General features: G+C 33.6%; 1 protein-coding gene across 5 annotated transcripts in view; it reads right to left on the bottom strand.

Annotated features, from left to right (window-relative positions):
- Positions 1-21,978, bottom strand: part of PHIP (PHIP subunit of CUL4-Ring ligase complex) — a 185,400-nt gene that overhangs the window by 141,960 nt on the left and 21,462 nt on the right. For all 5 annotated transcript variants that reach the window (XR_012517301.1, XM_074398034.1, XM_074398033.1 and 2 more), the window contains one exon: positions 5,023-5,183. Coding sequence is in view for 4 of the 5 variants with exons in the window: in XM_074398034.1 (XP_074254135.1) it covers positions 5,023-5,183 (161 nt within the window). In the remaining variant the exon portion in view is untranslated. The remainder of the gene's footprint in view (positions 1-5,022; positions 5,184-21,978) is intronic.

Genomic DNA, 21,978 nt, shown 5'->3' with positions numbered 1-21,978 from the left:
TGAATCTGGAAACCGTAATTCTCAGCAAACTGACACATGAATAGAAAATCAAACACTGCATGTTCTCACTCACAGATGGGTGATGAACAATGAGAACACATGGACCCAGGGAGGGGAACATCACATACTGGGGTCTGTTGGGGGAGGGGGTGGCTAAGGGAGGAACAGTGGCGGGGTAGGGAGGTTGGGGAGCATAACATGGGGGAAAATGCCAGATGTAGGTGACGGGGTAGATGGAGGCAGCAAACCACCTTGCCATGTGTGTACCTATGTAACAATCCTGCATGATCTGCGCATGTACCCCAGAACCTAAAGTACAATTTTAAAAAAAAAATTTTTTTTAATAAAAAAAGAGGAACTTATCTTACAGATATTTATATGTATCTCCCCTAACAAATGCTAAGTTTTCTGAAAGCATGGACATTAGTCATTTTTATATCCCAAATTGTTTGATTCATTCATCATTCACAATATGCATCAGATACTCTACAAGGCACTACAGATGTAAAAAGTAACAGTAACAAAGACAAAGCTCACAACTTAATAGGAAAACAGACATCTGTCACTGCAATGTAATAGGAAAATACAATGTAACAGCAGTACAAAGTTAAGTGGAGTACTCCACATTCAGAAAACAGATTGTCATACCTTTTAACTGTCACGTTTTTGAAAGTTTAATTTACATTAAGTGTATTCAGTTTTTCTATTCCTATGCCCTCTTCAGTGTACTGCAATCTCATTCCTATTACTAATGCTAAAATAGAACATTTTTTGGTCTTTGTCTGTTGGAGCCACTGTAACAAAATATCTTAGACTGATTAATTTGTAAACAACAGAAATTTATTACTCACAGTTCTGGAGGCTCAGAAGGCCAAGGTCAAAGTGCCAGCAGATGTGGTGCCTGTTAAAAGCTCTCTTTGTGTTTCACAGATAGTGCCTTCTAGCTGTGTCTTCACACAGTTCCCTTGAGCCTCTTTTGTAAGGGTACAAATCCCATCCACAAGAGTACCATTCTTGAGACCTAATTTCCTAAAGCCCTTGCCTCTTAATACTACCACATTGGGGATTAGGTTTCAACATATGAATTTTGAACGGACAGAAACATTCAGACCATAGTAGTCATCAATGACCTTGACAAACCCAAAGGATGTTTTTCAGTACTAATCTTACTTTAGGTGTCTGCCTTTAATGAAATCCTCATCTCGTGGCTTCTAAGACACCACACTTTTTTTTTCTTTTTCTCTCTAGCCTCTCAGGCAGTTTCTCAGTCTCAATCATTGACTCTTCTCCCATCTGCTTTAAAAGCTGACGTTTCAGCCCTCTTATGTTAGATACATACGAGATAATGTATTCCATTTTCCATGCTGAATGACTCCTAAATCTTCTAAACTAAATATCTGAGTTCCCACTGCCTACTGGGCATTTCTATTTGGCTTCCACATAGATATCTCAAAATCAACATGCTTTATCTTCACAAACTTCTCCCCTTAAATTTCTACCACAGTAAATGACAGGGCTTTCTAAATCACAGAAGTTAAAAATATGCCATCCTTTAAAAAAAAAAAAAAAAAAAAAAGTCATCCTATACTCGCATCTCACTCACTCCCTACATACAAATTAGTCTCTCGAGTCCTACAATTCCTATTTTTAATCTGTTAATTCCATACCACCTAGACTGTTTAATCCCTGATTTCTTTTATAGATCACTGCCAGAACCTTTTGGCCAAGTTCTCTGTATACAGTTAGTCTCAATCCATCTTCTACAATAATGCCAAAGGGTTCAATGAAAAGAGAAATTCTCACTCTGCTAACCAAATCAACTCATAAACTCATTTTCCTTATTATACCATATTAATCAGAATCAGAGACATTTTGTTTCTGAAAAAGGGAAAACTCTGCTTTTTATATGGTGTTCGATGTACTTTTGAGTGCCTTAGTTGTGAAAATTCATTAACTCGGCTTTTCTTTGGTAAATGTTGTTTAAGGCAATGATTTTAAAACCAAGTAAAAAACATTAAAAGGCTAAGAGAAAATTAGGGAGCAAAATCTGACTTGGCAATTATGCTATCTTCCTTCTTGGGTTTTTCTCATTAGAATAATTGGGAAAGCACCCATTGTTAAAATACTATAGTACAAAATAATGATACATTTTCCTAATACAGAATTTCAGTTATCAATTATAATGATTTCCTTTTCAATATATACCATTTATAAATAAGATTTTATTTCTATAAAAAATAAAAGATAAAATTTACTTAAATCTGTAAGTAGCAGCAGGGAAAACTTAATGATTGCTTGCTCTATATTTTGTTCAGTACTAATTATATGCATTATTTCATGTAATCCCACAAAAATCCTATGCGGTTGGTACTATTATTATCTACTCCTCTCTCTCTAGGAGATGAGAAAACTAGAGATTAAAGAGGTGAGGCAATCTCCCAGAGTTTCACTAGTCAAAGTGGTAAAGCTGTGACTAAAAGCCCTCTGATGTCAAAGCTGATGCTTTTAACCACAGTACTCTATGCCTCCTGCTGTGCCTGTTCGGAAAGGACCCAAGAGAATTAATCCCTGGGAAAAAGCTTTCAAATATATATACACAAATATCTTAGAAATAAATCTGCAAGGTTTTAAAATACCAATTACATAAAAAGGAAATACTGGTTGGTCCATTAACAAACTGTTACCTCCAAAAATAGTAACAGTGTGCTCTCTCACAGGAGTCTTTCACTGGTTAATCATGATCTACTATCTTAAAGGCTGATTCTATTTTCAAGACTGATTTCCAAAGGACTAGTGTCTAGCATGTGCCTAGTGAAATGCAAAAACACACTCAGCACCCACTTTATTAAAGAGTAACATGAAGAGTGAACCTATGTGTACCCTACCACCACTTGAAGTGAAAATAATAAAAATACAAGTAGTTTTTTGAAAAATGGTGCTCTCATATATTAGCATTTCTTATTATAAGACAACATTCTGAAATCTGTAACTGCAAATCAGCAGTAAAAAATTACAAATGAAACTGAATTTGGCACAATTAACAACTTCTATCATATTCTTAAAACATAAACATCTTCAGACTTTTGGTAAGATCATATAAAGTAGTACAGTGTTATTTTTCTTCCCTCAACTGATGTGTTTTCAACTAAAGAAAATAATCAAAAAGCAGCTTCCTCTTCACATATTATTCCTGTTCTCTAAATCAAATGCCCTTAAAAGAAAGAATCAAATATCTTAAAAAATGATAGCAATTCTTTTCTGAACAGGTCTGGATAATTATTTTAGGTTTTGCAGGCTATATGGTCTCAGTCAAAACTACTCAACTGTGTTGTTGTAGTGCACGGGCAACCACAGACAATATACAAACAACTGAAAACGTCTGTGTTTTAATAAAATTGCATTTATAAGAACAAGTAACAAACTGGATTTGACGCACAGGCAGTAGCATGCTGAACCCTGGTTCAAAACGCTCTTCCAAGTCTGTACCTACCATTGTACCAGACTCATGAGATAGCAAAAAGCACACTATTTCACTACATTCTCCCTAAAAAAAAAATCCAAGAGATTATATGTATAATTAATGTCAAAACTTGTAAAATGCTTCATAAAATATGATAAAAAAATGATTACAATCCCTATCATTTTTAAAGAACGAATTCCTACAAGGTTCTTTACAATGGCATAACTTTATACCAACCAAAATGTAAAAGAAACACAATGTAATGCTCCTTTTCCATTACTTGTTTATTACTGTTTTTCAAAGAATTCTTTCCAACATTAGAAAAAACAAATTTACTTTAGGTTTTGAGAGGTGATTTTGAATATAACCATATTAAACTTGAATGGCTACAACCATTTTCAATTACTATTTAAGAGCAAATTACTACTGTAGGTGTATCAAGCACTTCAGCGAATATACAGATGCCTATTTTCCACTCTGAAAATAATACTTGATACAAGAGAAGGTAAAGGGGTAGATATTAGAAGTATCTGCAAATGTCTGAGGTGGATTACAGCCAAGGGAAAAGAAAAGTATAAAAACGCATTCCCACATGCTGCTATTTAGCTGTTTTATAGATGACTGGGTATATGGGTAGAGGAGAAGTAGTAGGTATAAATAGGTCTCAGTTTACAAGCAAAATTACTAAAAAGAGGAATCTATAATTGTCGTAACTACGTAAAATTCACAGCTGCTCTCTTCAAAGACAGATAGGAAAATTTCCACGTCCCATTTTCTTATTTCAAAACAAACTAAAAACCTTGTGAATGAATGCACGCCTTCAGCCCACAGGGTAGTGGGCTGATATTTATTAATAATAAATATCATCATAATAATGTTGTATTACACTTAATAAATGTAGCTGTTAAGGTACCTGAAAATATTTCCAAAAGGAATTTTCTCACTTAAAGTTCAAAAGCTTTGCTTTTCTCCATTCAACAGGTTACAAGAAACAACAACAAATAAATAAAACCAAAGAGGCTCTTTAAATACAACGTCAGATATTCTGAAGAACAACGTGTTAGGAATAACAAGTAATAAGAGTATAAATACGCTCAGAATTTTTGTCTTTTTTCAAATCATTATTTCAAGGGAAATTTCTCATACATAAGTGGTTTTCTACAGATAACATAAAATATTTAATAATCTCATACAATTATTTTAAAAGGCACATTTAATAATCTCTCAACATACTTGGGAAGTGTCCTTGGTTTAAAGTTAAAATTGTTGTATGACATTTTGCAAAATGTCAAACTGTGTATTTGATGTATGTTGAGAACTATACTTATTCATGATGTTCAACCATATTATAATAGTGACTGTGCTGCAACATGTTGTTTAGAAACTTCCTGAATTTGGATAAAATCCAAATTTAACTAAACTCTCCTGTTACAGTAAGTCAAACCACCTGAATTTCCAGTTTCCTATTAAAAGAAAAAACCAAGGTTTTATTTCAAGTTAACCTATAAACAGTTTACTCAATTTCACATATGAATATAAATAATAGTTTTAAAATTACTTACAGTAAATATCCGTCTGCCAGTTCGATCAAAAGTTACACAGTATACAGATGACAAGTGTCCAAGAATTCGTTTATGCATTTTCATGTGCTGATACACGGCAGTTGGAACAAGTCGCTCAAGTCTGTATTTCCCATTCAGCTTCCTTGAAAACAAAGTATCCGCTAACAAAAAAAAAAAAAGTAAATGTAACCCAGATATTAATTTTCTTAAATTATTGCCTTTTGAGAATTCACATATTCCAATTCATCATGTGTTGGCAAAAATAAAGATGCTTTCTGATACAAATGGCTTCTAGGCAAAAGTACTGAATAAAAACGTTGTTTCACCTGAAATATGTCAGGCACTATCATTCTTACTTTGTAAGTGAGCAAATGTAATTAAATGACCTGTCCAAAATCACAAAGTAAGACATGAAGCTAGGATTAAAACTCATAGATTTCTGTACTCTCTGGCTAGTGCTCTTTAAAATCCTAAAGCATTTTATATGTCATTTCCTTAAAAACTGTATTGGAACCTGGTGTGCTTTTCATCAACGAGTAACACTTGAATGCTCTAAATCTGACATGCAGAATAATAGTTAAAAATATCTTTGTAACAAGAGAAGACAAAGGAATACGTCATTTGCATTACTAAAAAATAATAATTAAACTGGGAACTTCGCAAAACACCTGTATAATGATTCCTTCTCTGGAATCCATTAGCTCTCCCTTTCAACTTGCTCATTCTAATCATCATTCAAGATTTGACTGAAGTTTATCTTCTGTCCAAAAGCTTGATACATTGACTCCAGCCCAAAACGTCCTCTTCCATCTAAATTACTACTGTACTTATTCGCTATACTGATAACTCATGGACAAAGAAGGTGCTCAATAAATATATGTTGACTGATTTGCAGGTACTTTATTAACCTATAGATGATCTTCTAATACAGGCTTTTATTTTCCCTAACAGTGACTGCCATCTACAATAGGTAATTAGCACTAGAGTTTCTCACTTGAATTTAGCTCTGAAGAAAATTAAATATATATACAAAATACTACTTAACCCAGGCACAGAGCCCAGTATTTATGCCCTAAAGTTGATAAAACACAAATATCTTGGGTGAATTATAAAGAATATCAGTATTGCTTTATTATTCACATCCAATGTTTGGCTCACACTGTATTTGACAGCCACTCTGCAACCCCCCATCAAAAGAAATCTTTGGGCCTGGTAAGGAGATATGTAGCCTTTATATGTTCCTAAGCAATAATATTTCAGAGAATTACATTACGCTTATATGTCATGCTAGGAACATATAAAGGCTACATATCTCCTCACCAGGCCCAAAGATTTCTTTATTACAGCAATTTCTTTATTACAAAGATTTTTTTTATTACAGCAATAATTTCATATTCCAATACAGTATTTTTCTTGCTGTTAGCATGTAAGTTCTATGCAACAATCTATACCAACACTTGGGAATGTCTAAGACAAGGTTTGACGGTTGTGAATCAGCATTTTTAGGCTTAAGTTGGTTGTATAACAATTTAACAGAGACTCAAACAGTTTCCATTACAGCTCAGCCCCTGAAACATTTTCTTCATGCCCAGGAATGGCCTGGTAAAAGACATCCTACAATGCTTTGGCTCTAAATGTATTTAATGCAAGAATGACACAAAAAGCAGACATCAATTGTCCTGCCAAATGAAAACTAAAATTATTTTATCCAAACACCAAGGATCACTCACATCTCAGACTCACCTGTTTTAAGAAAATAAGAGACGACATGTCACATAAACATTGACCTATTACATACTTTAATTCTCTCTAACCAAAATTTCCAAAATGTCAAATTTTAGGAAACGATTTAACATTGTTCAGGTGTGAAAATATGATTGTTGGAAATAATACATCAAGACTCATTTCTCAATGATTAAGCATTACTATATAGGTCAGAATTTTTAAGATAAATTTGTTATAAAGACCGTCTACACATCTAAGATGATAAAGTATTTTATAAACAAAAACTACTTCCAAGAAAATGTTACTGCTTCTTCAACACAGGTTTTACTGAACCTTAGACCTAAAATGGGATTAAACTTATTTCATTTTGGAAGTCAACTGAAAAAAAAAAAGAATAACCTTTTCAAAAACACTTTACAGAGAAATTTTCAAGCAAAATTTTCCAGAATCATATTAGGTGAAACATATTTATAATTAAAACTATATTCCAAGCTACCCTTTGCAATGCTTAGTTACCTATTAACTATTGGCTATCTATAGTATGACTATATTCTACAGAAGAAGGTACTTATAAAGAGTCCTGGGTCTCAAACAATTTACAAACTTGTGTAACAGCACTAACAGATATCACATACAGAAAGAACGTATGTAGATTTCCAGATAATAAGGTGGTTGTTCAAACTTTCTAACCATCGGATTTAAAGAAGAAAATATAAGTATAGTTCAGTAGTTGTACAAACGAAGAAGCTGAATTTGAGGAAGGCTTGACCATATCAAACAGGTAGATAATTTGTATAAAGATAGAAGGATGAGCTAGGACTCACATTCGATGAACTCACATTCTCTTTTATAATAATATCATTTGCAAAACGTCTATCTCTCTTACCAGATCTTAAGTACCTTAGGACAAAAATTTTCTTCTTTTTCTCAAACCTGAGTATAGAGCCTTTTAAATTAAAAAAGTATATAAATAAATCTTAATATATACAAGATGGCTCAATTTAACTTACAGTTTCATGGCAGACTAAAGAAATTAATATTGAATTTTTGAGTAAAAAGGAAATGTCTCCTGGATTACTGGAATTCCTTACATTTTATTAACTAGAACATCAATTTTTAAAAAGAGCATGGTTAAACAGATAACGGCACACAAAGGAATAAATTCTTTATATGGCATTATAATCTAACCTTAAATCAAGAGGCATATGATTTTCGTTTAAAAGTGCATTTAGTTTAAAAGTGCATTTATTTTCCTAAGTATAGTAACAGAAAATATTCTTAAAGCTTACCAAAGCGAATCTCTTATTTTTTCACTAAGCAAATTATTTTTTATCCTCCAGCATCAGTCCAAATGCAACCTCTTCTAGGAAGATTTCAAAAGCATCCTAACTGTTTGCACTACATCACTCCTCCATTCAAAACTGCAATGCTCTTCATTTCATTCAGAACAAACACCAACTTTTGATACATCAGCCTAAGATGGCCCTGCATAAACTTGTCTTCCGTTCTCTCTGACCCTCCCTGCTACTTCTCTCCTTCACCAGCTCCAGCTACTGCAATCTCCTATTCTTCCAACACACCGGACATGATCCAAACTTAGGGTCTTTGCACTGCCTGTTCCCTCTCATGAAGTCTTTCTCCACATATGGCTAATTCCCTTATCCCTTTGAAGTCTTTTCTCAGATGACTGTCACCTTCTGAATAAAGACTAACCTAACCAGCCCACTGAAAATTGCAACCCAGACCCTGCCGTCACCCATAACCAGTGATCCCCTTTTATGCAGCTTTATATTTGTTATTCATTTATCACATTACCAGACATACTTAATTATTTATTACATTCATTGCTTATTTCCTACCTCTTTGCACTACAACATAACAAACTTCACATGAGTAGGATTTTATTTTGTTCTTTGATTAGCCTAAGAGCTGACAATAAAGGCTGGCAATAACTAGATGACTGAAACAGGGGTTGGTGAATTAACAAATACATTACACAATAAAAATAACTAGGTTTGATGGGGAGCAGTGGCTCACATATGTAATACTTGCACTTTGGGAGACTAAGCCAGGCAAATAATTTAACATCAGGAGTTCAAGACCAGCCTGGACAACACTGTGAAACCCCATCTCTACTAAAAATAGAAAAATGGGCCAGCATGGTGGTGGACTCCTGTAATCCCAGCTACTTTGGGAGGCTGATGTAGGAGAATAGCTTGAACCTGGGAGGCAGAGGTTGCAGTGAGCTGAAATCGTGCCACTGCACTCCAGCCTGGGCAACAGAGCAAGACTCTGTCTCAAACAACAACAACAATAACAAACTAGGTTTAAGAATTTTTAAAAATGGAAGATTTCTTTATCTCACAGATTAAAAGAGTCAAAACACCTCTAAATAGTGCTTCTTTTTAACTGTCCTGCTAAATGAATTTAATTGGGGGATAAAGAGGAATGTACTCAATTTTCTGAATATAGATCATAAATGAAATAAAAAGTCCAGAAATCATGGTTATCCATTTGAATAAAGTTTGAAGTAAAAAAGGAGCAAAATACTGAAAAGTGTCATTTGCAGCAAATCATTCAGAACAGTCTTTGAAATAAAGTATGTGTGTTTAAGTCTACTAAACTAATTACTAGAGATAAACAAAAGGCCCACGACTTCTTAAACATTAGATTTAACTATGTGCATATTCAGCCCTTGGGTTCTCATCCATTACTTCTTTAGGTGGTAGGATAATACATCAAATTCCCCCACGAGTCACTTCTTAGCTCACACCTAGTTATTTTTCAAGAATTGATTTACTTATCCAATCATAATACTAATGCATACTCAATTTAGAAAAGAACACAAATGAAAGAAAAAACCCATAATTTTATTGTCATAGCAATCACTTTTAAACTTTTGCAAAGGTTTACTTCATAAACAGCATTTTAACAGCTATGTTGCATTCCTTAATGAAATAAGAGGTTTTAGGTCTGACAGACCTGTGTCCAAATTTGACACTATGGAGACTTTAAGCAAGTTACAATTTCTAAACTTCAACTTCTCCAGTTACATTATTAAAGAAACATTTCCATTTACCACAATATACCTGGCTTTCATATTATGCTGTTGCCTGACATCTCACAATGTCACAAATTTTACATACTCAATTCTATTAACATTTTCTACTGCTTTAATAACAAGTCCTCCTACTCAGTCAACAGTACAATAAACATCTACTTACATTTTCTTTCTTTTTTGTACTTCAGATTTCTCATTTAACTCTTTAATCCATCTACCATTATGATACTCAGTATAAAGCCTCTAAAGATTATTTTTTCTCCCTCAAGTAACTGATCATTTGTTCCAGTCTTTCCATTTACTAAATAATTCTTTTCCATTAAATTCTGATTACATTATCATACATATGGTATACACACACACACACGCATACTCACACACATTTTCTTCTGTGCTCAGCCAGTGCCATGACTCACAGTCTATTTATATGCCCATACCAAAATTTTACTCTTACAATCAATGATATTTTAATATTTATTTGGATATTCCTCTAGTGAGTCCACTTAAAAATGTTGTATCTAGATTATTTGTCCCTTCTGAAAATAAAGAGAAAGTTAAAAATTTTCTGTTGGAAATGTAAATTTAGCTTTACTCCCAAACTGACAGCTTTCGATTTAGAACACGGTGCTTTCTTCCTGTTGTTTGGCTCAAGTTTTCAATGCAGATAATCTTCAAAAAAGATAAACATAATAAAGTTACTTCGTCTCTCACTACATCATTTGAACCAAGATCATAAAAACAAAAAGGCAGCTGCCATAAAAGAGCATCTGCAATAAGCTTGGTAACTACATTTTTGAGGGCACTAGAAAAATACACGATTAAAAAAAAAATCCCTGCAAATACGTACTATAGCAGAAATACCATAAACTCCCTACAAAATGTTTAGGCTTTTTTCTCCTTTTGCAAATATCTTCGTAAAATGAACAACCACATATGATAAAGCTAAATTGCCAAGATCAAAATTAATCATGGTTTAAAAAGATGACTTGGAAAAAAATGAAAATGGCTATGAATTATCAAAATACAGAAGCTAGTGTTTTTTGCTATTATTGTTTTCTGTTAATAGCAATATAACATGCTATATGATACCTACTCCAATGTAGGAAAGTTGTTCACTCTTAAGAATCAGAACTAGAGGACCATAAAAACAGCGCTTACAACTTCTGCCAACTCATGAAAGCAGAGCCCAGCTGGCAGCCTAAGGAAATGCAAAGAAAAGCATGTAGCTATAGATTCTAAAATCTGCAGAACCAATTTGTGTGACAAGAGAAGAACTAAGTGATGAAGCACAAGAATAAGTAACTAAGAAGGTATCTCAGTAAAATGTGGGCCTTTTCTGATGCTGAACAGAGGGTACTCAGACAAAAAATAACATCAGTATTTTATAAGAAGTTTTCATTAATTTTACTTAATTCATTTTTTACCCTCTTTTGACTAGTTTTACTTCTTTTTTATTTTTTTGAGACAGAGTCTTACTCTGTCACGCTGGCTGGAGTACAGTGGCACAATATCGGGCAATGTCCGCCTCCTGGGTTCAGGTGATTCTCATGCCTCAGCCTCCTGAGTAGCTGGGATTACAGGTGTGCACCACCACGCGTAATTTCTTTTGTAATTTTAGTGGAGATGGGGTTTCTCGACATTGGTCAGGTTGGTATTGAAACTCCCAGCCTCAAGCTATCTGCCTGCCTTGACCCTAAAGGGCTGGGATTACAGTTGTGAGCCACTGTGGCCAGCCTTGACTAGTTTTATTCTGTGATTCTAATTAAAGATAATACTTGGAAGGAAAGCTCCCAGGTTTTCTGTAAATAAAATGCAAAAGTAATTATAATTTCTAATTAATAATCACAGAAATGATTCCTAAATTAAAAATATAAGGGAGTAAATTCTAAATAATCAGTACCTAGGCTAAATTTTAATCTCCACAATCCATAATAAAGGCTTTGGCTTTCTACATATACGACTAATAACTAACACTGTAAAACAAGAGTTTGGAATTCTATGACACTAAACTTGAATGAACTATAAAAATGTTGATTAAAAACTTAAGAATACATGAAAACAAATTCCAAACTGATTTACCCCTCATAAATGCCATCTCCAATTTTAAACAATAGATTTTTCAGGAGAATAATCCTATATTCATTGCTAGACATCAGAGCGCAGTATCTATAAAAATGACCTTCAAGTTCATTAGTTCATTACAAGTCCAAATAGTTGTCTATATATGGTGTTGGTGATTTCAGAATTTCTATCAGATAAATGTATTGTGTGGCATAAAGTATTTAATAAAGCATAAAATTACTTGAAATGTTATTCATTTGAGAGATTCACAAAAGTGCTTTAATGAAAAGGAAATATGAGGATCACAAAAACTGTTAATTATAATTTTCTAACAGAAGTTATGCTAAAGCCAGGTATCAAACTCTTAAGAGAAAATGGCTATAAAGGAAGAGGAATGGAACCACTATTTGGAGGTTTTACTAGGACTTCAAGAATCTGATGACAGAAAAAGTCTCATCTGCTGCAATTAATAATGTGGATATAAGTGTCACAATACAATACACAATGAGGAGAGAAAAAAAGCCTCCGAACACTCTTATGATGTGTAGCAAGAGAGTAACAGCTAATATTTACTGAGTGTTTTACTACATGCCAGGCACTATTCAAAGTACTTTACATATATTCTCATTTAATCCTCACCAGTACTCTGAACTGGGTACTTCCATTATTCCCAATAAGCAGATATTCCTCACCAATAAAGAAGCCAAAGGATAAAATGTAATTTTACCAGAGGTGAAACTCAGGTTTAAACTCACGCAGTCCGCTGCCAAAGACCATACCCTTAAATATTAAATTCTACCTATGCAGATTAATGTTAGAAAAGAAAAACTGCCAGGCGCAGTAGCTCAAGCCTGTAATCCCAGCACTTTAGGAGGCCGAGGCGGGTGGATCATGAGGTTGAGAGATCGAGACCATCCTGGTCAACATGGTGAAACCCTGACTCAACTAAAAATACAAAAAATTAGCTGGGCATGGTGGCACATGCCTGTAATCCCAGCTACTCAGGAGGCTGAGGCAGGAGAATTGCTTGAACCCAGGAGGCGGAGGTTGCGGTGAGCCGAGATCGCGCCATTGCACTCCAGCCTGGATAACAAGAGCGAAACTCCGTCTCAAAAAAAAGAAAAGAAAAACTGAAAGGAAACCCACCAAAGCATGTATAGCAGAAGGAGTGAGACTGATTAATCTTTGAGCTGTTCTGTTTTCTAAACTTTCTCCATTGATCATATGTTCATTTTAATTTTTTTAATTAAATAAAGCATAACTCAATCTATCTCAAGGAATTCAAAAAAGCAGTATGAAAAATCTAAAATGTCTAAACAGATTAGCTTAAATTCAAAGACTAACAAAAACAAACCCAGAGATAAAGATGCAAGGAATTTAAATTTATTTAATCATAAAAAAGAAACACTAATGCCTAAGCATATTACAGTATATGAATGTTTATTATGCTACAGAGAATGACAATTGTGTATTTGAAAATGAACTGAAAAATGATATGCTACAAAGAAAGAATTCTCATCAGTTTTCATTTGAAAGCTGTAAGATAATACTACAAACCAGGCCATCAATTTTGTTTATAAGTTTAGTTTATGTAATCTTTCTCACTGAATTTTAAAACTGAAAGAGAAACATGTCAAACATAGTTTAGGTTCAATTCTATTGAGGAGGGAATCGTAGGAGGAGGAATGTTTAATTCACTATAGAACCACAATGTAAAGACCTGTTACTAATACAGGTATAAGGAAGAAATGACAACAAAATACTCATAATTCAAGGGCCAGAGATACTCTGGGAAATAATTCAACACAGGTTGGTTTATTTCTACAGTACCATCTGGTCTCTACATCATATTGTACCATCAAGCAGCAACCAACCAACATAGAAACAGGACAAATAAGTCGCCTAATAGTAACTATAATGAACCATAGTCCCAACTTCAGTTAAAGTATGAAGAACTGAGTTGCAACACAAAAAGATAATCAATCCTGTAATCAGCTTTTTGTCTGATTACAGGATTAAAAACAGGAGGGCAGGTAATTGGGTCTAAAAGAGTAAGGGGAACTAGTCACCCGAGCAACATAGCACACATGAGAGCTTCTGTCTTTGTTTTACTACAACTAAAATAATTAGCATGCACAGCAGCTACTTTCCAAATCTTTACATATTCAATTTTGGTGTTTAGCTATACCTCCTGTTTGAAACATATTATATTTTTTAAATTTAGCAGATACCATAAAGAAGAATAATGTCTAAAAAGGAGAATCCAAATCTAAACTAAAATAAAATACAGAAAATAAAAATATTCCAAAAGTCAAGCAAAAAATTTCATGAACCAAGTACATTTAAAAAAAGGGCAGACAGAATTATTGGGACTAGTATTCAATCCTCCTATTTCCTGGAAACTAGTCTGATGCTACTTCAAGCAGAAAACACACAATGTCGTATTTTCAGTTTTAAATATTTGTAAATGTTTATTGTTATTTTAATAACTATCTTTTAAATAAAAAAATTTAAAGTTAGGTGGGTTTTTTTAATGTCAAACATTTTAATCACTCAATTTTAAGTCAACAAACATTTATAGAGCACCTATATGAGCCAAATATGGGCTAGAGGATATAAGAGGGAAAAAGAAAAGACATAGTACTTACCCTCATGGAGATTGCAGTCTAGCAGGGAAGAAAGACATGAAACAAGGACTTACAATAAGTTAAGTGTTATCAAATAGAAGGTTATAGGGAAATCTTTAAATATATAGCAAAGGGTTATAAACACATTGGGGAAGATAGATATCTGGGAGTCTGGGAAAACTTCTCTGAAAAACTGACATTTAAACTAAGATCTGAAAAATGAAAAGCCACAGAATGCAGATGGGAGGGGAGCATATTCCAGGTAGAGGAAACAGCATGTGTAATAGCCTGAGGCTGGAAAAAGCATAGCATTCAAGCAACATAAAGAAGTCAGGATTGACTTGCACACAGAGCACAGAAGGGCAAGCGTCAAGAGAATAAACTGAGAAGGCAGGGTGGCAGACTACATAGAGTCCTTTCTAATCTATTTTAGGTATTTTGGACTAAATTCCAGTAATAATGGGTTGAAGTTTTGGGGGAGAAAAGAGTGGAGTAACATACACAGTAAGATTTACTCTGGGATAATTTATTGCAGTTTTCTCTTGACCACAATGAGAATGGATTGGAAAGGATATAACTAAAAGCAAAAGCTAATTTTGCAAAAGAAATCAAAGGACTCTAAAAACAAAATTTCAGTTTAGAAAAAAATTTTATCAGCTTCACACGAAAACTATCAACACTTTCTCAAGAAATTAAATACCTCATCTCATAAGTATCTATCTGGCAATATATAAAAGCTTGAAAGAACAAGTTTCATTGTTTCTAGAGTTGAAATACTGAGGCAAAATTCAAACAACTGCTATCCCCAAAACAATAAATGGACAAAGCTGACAGAGAAATTTGCCTTCTCAATTTCACAGAGAAGGCAAAAAGGTGCTATATAAATGTGACGTGAAGTTAAATGCATAACATCTGAGTACATGCACACATACACACACAAAAACAGAGATATAATGTCATCGGTTATAAGCATCAGTTTCCTCATTAATAAAGTAGGGTTGGCCAAGGGTGGGGGCTCACAGCTGTAATCCCATTACTTTGGGAGGTGGAGGCGGGCCAATCATGAGGTCAGGAGTTCGAGACCAGCCTGGCCCACAAGATGAAACTCCATCTCTACTAAAAGTACAAAAATTAGCCAGGCATGGTGGCACATGCCTCTAGTCCCAGCTACTTGAGAGGCTGAGGCAGGAGAAAGGCTTGAACCTTTGAACCTAGGAAGGGGAGGTTGCAGTGAGCTGAGATTGTACAACTTCAGCCTGGGCAACAAGGCGAGACTCTGTCTCAAAAAAAAATTAAATTAAATTGAAAATGTAGGGGTATCTTAAAAGCTGCTATGGAAAAACAAGACAAAATGTTTTGCAAATTCAAAGGTATTTTATACTAACATTGATATGGACTGTCCCTAAACAAACAAATCTTCATGTGTCATAAATGTTAATCTGATGAACACGGTTTTCTTTTACTTTTTAAAAGACTTTTGCTGGAGACGAATTTTTCCCCTGTGCCCTCCTTATGGAACTAAACTAATTATTCCCTTGTTTATAAAAATATCTACTCAGCCTCATCTTACCATAGACTTCTCAGGTTGAAAAGATGTCTAGGAAAACATTCAAATATGTAACTTTGGGGATCCCTGAAAAAATTCAAAATAAAAAGTCTTGACTTTATGAGAAAATAGTATCATAATTTGCTTCATCTACACAGATATAAATATTCACCATCAAACCCAATAATCACTCTGGAAAAACACGTGATGCAAACTAAAAGGGAAAATGGTTAGTGATTCCTAATTACTACTGGAATTGCTTGCCAGACATATACAAAGTGGAGAAGATATCCCTCATCACATCTATAACCTAAAAAGCAAATGTTTTCCTATTAGTTACAAAAGAAATTAAAACACAGCTAGCTATAAAAGCAACAATTTAAACTCACCTAAGGGAGTTTCATTTCTTCAAAGTTTCGCCCCTTTTTTTGGGTCAACCATTAATTTGAAAAGAAATTTAAGCAAAAGAAAAAAATAAAAACAAGTATCTATTTCATACATTTGATACTTTGGCATAATGAACATTATTTTCCATATGTGTGTGTGTGTGTGTGTGTGTGTGTGTGTGTGTGTGTGTGTATGTATATATAAAGCTAATACACCCTGAAAGTTTCTCACAGCTAATCTGTTTTTAAGAGGCAAAAAAAGGAGGAAATAGGAAGGGGGGGTGGGGACGGGAGGGACAAAATAGTTAATGTTAAAACAACAAAACTGTGTCAAATAGAAATACGAAGATCATTCAGGGAAAAGACCGAAAAACAAAGACCAAGACAAAAATAAAAAAAAACATAACGGAGTCAACAATCATTAAACAAAAACACGAAGCATAAAATCTTTAACAGACTAAAATTATGACTAGAAAACAAAAATAGGCTCTAAAAGTAAAATGGTTACTGTAAACAAGTTAAAATAAATATATTTAAATAAGTGGTGAGCAGATTATCTAATTAGGAATAACGTATGGATTGAGTAGGAAAATGGAGATAATACAGCATATTAGAAAAAGATAAATGAACAGAAATAAAGCCATATCATATCCTGTAATTTACTGATTTATATGTAAACTGTTAACTTATGTACTGAAATTACGTAATCTCATACAATTATAAAACAATTGTTCTAATAATTATGAAAGAAATATGTAAGAAAAAATATAACCCTAAGAGTCTAAGAAAAAAAAAAACTGATTGAATAAATTTAAGAAATTACCAACTACAGAATAATTCAAACACAATATTGGAAATATGGCAAAATAAAGTGAGAAAGAAGAGACTTCTCTACAAAGATTTGAATCTAGCTGTAAGTGACTGTTGGGTGTCTTCACTCAAACTAATTTTCTGAGAATACAAAATTACAAATGTAGACAAGATTTAAGACATTTAAAAAAATACAAAGGCTTCTTTATTAATTGGATGTTTGGGTAGTAAAGCTATTTTTCAAGACAAAGTTGTTTCTTTACACTCACTCAAACATTTTTAAGAATCGGGAATCTTCAAAACTCCTTATCCTCACCCAAGACAGCAGAGCTTAAAAGCAACCCTCCGCAGACAAGTAAAATAAAGTTATGGAAATACCGAGGCAAAACACACAAAAAAAGATGACAAATGAAAGACCTAGAGATAAAATATTTACTTTGCTAACATGTCAAACGTAAGAAAAATGCAAACAAAGCAATCAGCAAAAATTACTTTAATGTATTACAATCTTTTTCACAAGATAAACATCATTCAACCAACTTCCAAATTTAACCTTAAAAACTCCTTTAATCTATTTATATCTCTTCTTTCCTTTTCCCCTTACCCACGTGCTTTTATTACTGAAGTATAAGCAAATATAGAATAAACTAGATCTGAAAACAGGTATAATGTGGGTATGAAGGTAAGATAAAGGACAATACCAAAGATTTGTTAATTCCTTTGGAAGTAAATGTTGCTCTGCCAAGTACACATTCACACCTCTCTTCCACAGTAAAAGAGTTACAAGCTAGTAATAATACATCAGTGAGATGTTTTGTCTTTGCTTTGGAAAACAGTATTAAAAGAGATTCTAGGGCACTGGAAGGCAGCAGACCACTTTGGGTTCTAGTTCATTTTTCACAGCTTACATCAAAGACAAGAGGTTCAAAGTAGTTGGGATCTATAAGCACATAATAAAATAAAACAGGATAAGAAAACACTGAGACAAGCTCAAGTGGATTCTCAAATTGTATAGGTATGTATTTTATATCCCAAGTGTAATGAACGGATAACCCAGTCCACTCATAAACCTTAATTTCTTAAAAATCTGTTTTTGGTTTGGTGATTTTATCTTTTCTTATCACAAAGGTATTCTTGGATCAAGTTTCTCTTCTTCTTCCTACCAACTATTCAAGTTTTTTTAACCCCTTACTCACTTTTGCACTTTACTTGTACCATCCCAGTATATCAATTGTATCAACTACCTACTTTTCATTTAATATTTACTAGTGCTGAAGAATTGGGCCTCTAAATAGCAATAAAACCTAATGTCTGTCCTCCAGGACCTAACAGTATAGGAGAGGAAACAAAGGTAAATAAACAGCCGTAACCATGTGATAAAAGCAATAGCAGAGATAAGTAGAACCACTTAATTCTGCCCAGTGACATAAAAGTTTTAAAGGATAAACAGACAGATATTTGTAGAATTTACAGATAACAGAAGGGCATTCTAGGGAGAAATAAAACATGTGCAGAGACAAAAGGATGAAAATGAACATGGCTGATTCTAAGAACTGTCAAAGGGTTGTACTAAGCTAGAGCACAAAGTGCAGGTGAGGACATAGCAGGAAAGGTGGGAAAAGGTCAATCTCATGTGCCACATTAAAATAATTGAGACTGCTGTTCAGTCACTTTCAATGGCAGAAAAGAGGAGTCATGACATGATAACATGTGCATTTCATATAGTTCAGAGCAGTGGTAATTTTGCCCTGGAGGTATAAGGCAGCATCTGGAGACTTTTTAAATTGTTACAAGAGGGTAGTCGGGGGCTACTAGCAATTACCAAGTAGAGGCCAGGGATGCTAATAAATATCCAACAATGCATAGGAAACCTGCCTACAACCAAGAATTATCTGGCCCAAAATGTCAACAGTGCTAAGAAACCCTGGTTAGACATGACTCCTAGGATATAGGAATAGACTAGGGGTAGGGACTCAAGTAGCACTTAAGTTCCGGGAAAGCGGAAGCCTTGTTCTTGCTTATCCAGCAACTCTAGAACCTAGCCCAGTACCAGATATAAGGTAGAGACATACAGTATCTACTTGGTGAGTGAATGAATGATGTAGGACTCCAGGCAAGAAGTACCAAGGCCTGAAACATAGCAATGGCAATGATAATGGAGAAGAGATTCAAGAAAGTAGAATAAACAGTTATTATTTATTAAATAGACCTAAGAAATGAATAGTAAATCTAAAATAAAATGACTTTCAGGCTTCTGGCTTGGAATAACAAGGTTCATAGAGGGTCAAAAGTTACATTTTAGGTATTTTTAAGTTTGAGATAAATGTGAGATATTCAAGAGGTCCAATGGTTTACATATGGTTTGAAATATCTAAGAAAATTCAATTTTGCCACCAGCTTAACCTAAAATTATCCTTTGAACTACAGTAAGAAGTTCAATAAAAAAAATTAACAAACCCTATGTCCAGTATGCTACCTTGGACTGGATCCTGGAATAAGAAAATGTAATAGTGGGAAATCTTAGTAAGATATGATTATGGTCTACTATTTACTTAACAGTAATGCACCAATGTCGTTTTAGTAGTTCTGAGAAATAGACCAGGTAATGCAAAATTGTGACATTTGGGAAAACTGCATGAGGGGTATATAGGAACTCTTTAAAACATCTGTGTAACTTTTAAGCAAATAATTTTTTACTCCAAAATTAAAAGTTTATTTAAAGAAAAACAACTACTACCCCAAATGTGTTAAAACTTCAATATTTGGGATTTATATTAAACATTTAAATTGATATATGTATCTTAAGTAAAGCTAAAATGTCAATAGTTTTTTCTTACCTCCAATGATACTTGGTAGTACCACACTGACCAAGGAAAAAGCAAATAAAACTTTTAAAGGTAGCCAGACAGAAAATGGCAAACACCCAACAAAAGAAGAAATAAGTGAGTACTAGAAACATTCATGGATTTTTTTTAAAATCTTCTGAACCATACTTTAACAGCTTGAAACAATACATTGTACCACTATGCGGGCAACTATTCTGGCAAAAAGACTGATGAATTAATTCTTCCCATCACCGTCCTATTCATAACTTTAGAGCAGTAACAAAACACACTGTATACCATGGTGAACTCTAATAAAACATGAAACTAAACTCTGACTATGCAAGTAAAGTCATTTTGATCAGTCCAGCTTCTCCATAGTGCTTTCAAAAACTGTATGTAAATACAATTTTTAAAACCAGGCAAAATGAACAATCCATTACACGTGTTTCGTAACATAAAGAACAAATATTTTCCTCAAAATCAGAAAAGAAGAGAGATTAAAAAATTTATAGTGAACCCAAAAAGTAAAAGTCTTTCAGAAAACACATCAATGACCCGCTTAGTAATTAATTCTGTTATCTAAATCAATCAATTAAATATCTATGCTTGGATGCAAAACTCGAGGTATTTTTGCCATATGTATATACAGGGTTCTGTACCATCTGTCGTTCCCAGCATCCACTATAGGTCTCAGAATGTATCTCCTGTGAATAAGGGAAGACTAGTATTATTTATGTTCCTCTCTTCCTGTCAGCAGTATTTAATCTGACCATCAATGACAAGGCTTAAAATATTTGATTTTATAAATATTTGGTATTCTTTTCCAAAAAATGACTTAACATCAACTTTCTTTAGTAGGCAAGTGTTATTATTAATAAATTTAGTTTGTTGGGAATAAAGCATAGCATAATGGATTCAAATAGTCTGGGTTGAATCCCAGCTTCACTTCTCACTGTATGTGTGAACTTGGTCAAGTTACCAAAACCTTTCCATGCCTCAGTCTCCTCTGTAAAAAAAAAAGCGTAATAGGTTCTACCTAAACAATATTTAAGATTTTAAAAGGAAAATAAATGGAAAATGCTTAGAACGTTGTCTGGCATATGCGAATTACTCACAGAGCAAATGTTAAGTTATTTACCATCAATCATTCTTACACCTTCATTGCCTACTGCAGGTCTGCCTGACAAGGTACTCAAAGAACAAGCGTAATATGTTCTCTGTATTATATGAAAAACATACAGTTTTTCAAAGACAAGATAAACTTTTTCTAAATAGGAAAAATCCTATAATATTTTATCTTTCCCTTCTTTTAGGAAACCTATTATATCACCTTAGTATAATTTTCTAAGTACAAATATATCCTAGTCTCTCAAATTCTTTTGTTGTTTTAATGGCTGTTCATTATAGTAAGACTGTATATTGAAATCATTTAAACAGGACAATGATGTTTTAAAACAATCATACATGATTACCCACCATGCAGATACCATACAGGTTATCTCTGTAAAGCAAGTCGGAGGAAATGATCCAGAATACATCACAAAGAGTAAAAAACATGTAAAACATAGAATAAAGGATAACGAAGCAGATAAAGTGTTTAATACACTTTCCCATGGCAGAAGAGAAAGAATGGAACACAAAGGTTATTTTAAAAGACAATGACTGAGAATTTTTCAATGTCAGTAAAAGACATTTCAGAATCTAAACAAGTATTAAAAAAAATTAACATCAAGACGTATCATACACAAACTGCAGAAAACCAAAAAGACAAAATAAAATCTTAAAAGCAATTAGAGAAAAAGGGATTGTCTTCAAAGTAGCAAGTTAGATAGCAGATTTAAACCCAAATACACCAATGTTTATACGTAAATGACGAAACGTTTCAGATAAAACACAAAGATTGTCATATTCTATT

The sequence above is a fragment of the Saimiri boliviensis genome, chromosome 4 (genome assembly GCF_048565385.1).
Source record: "Saimiri boliviensis isolate mSaiBol1 chromosome 4, mSaiBol1.pri, whole genome shotgun sequence".
Taxonomy (NCBI): domain Eukaryota; kingdom Metazoa; phylum Chordata; class Mammalia; order Primates; family Cebidae; genus Saimiri; species Saimiri boliviensis.
Note: the sequence above shows the minus strand (reverse complement) of the source record. Positions and strands in the feature narration are given on the sequence as shown.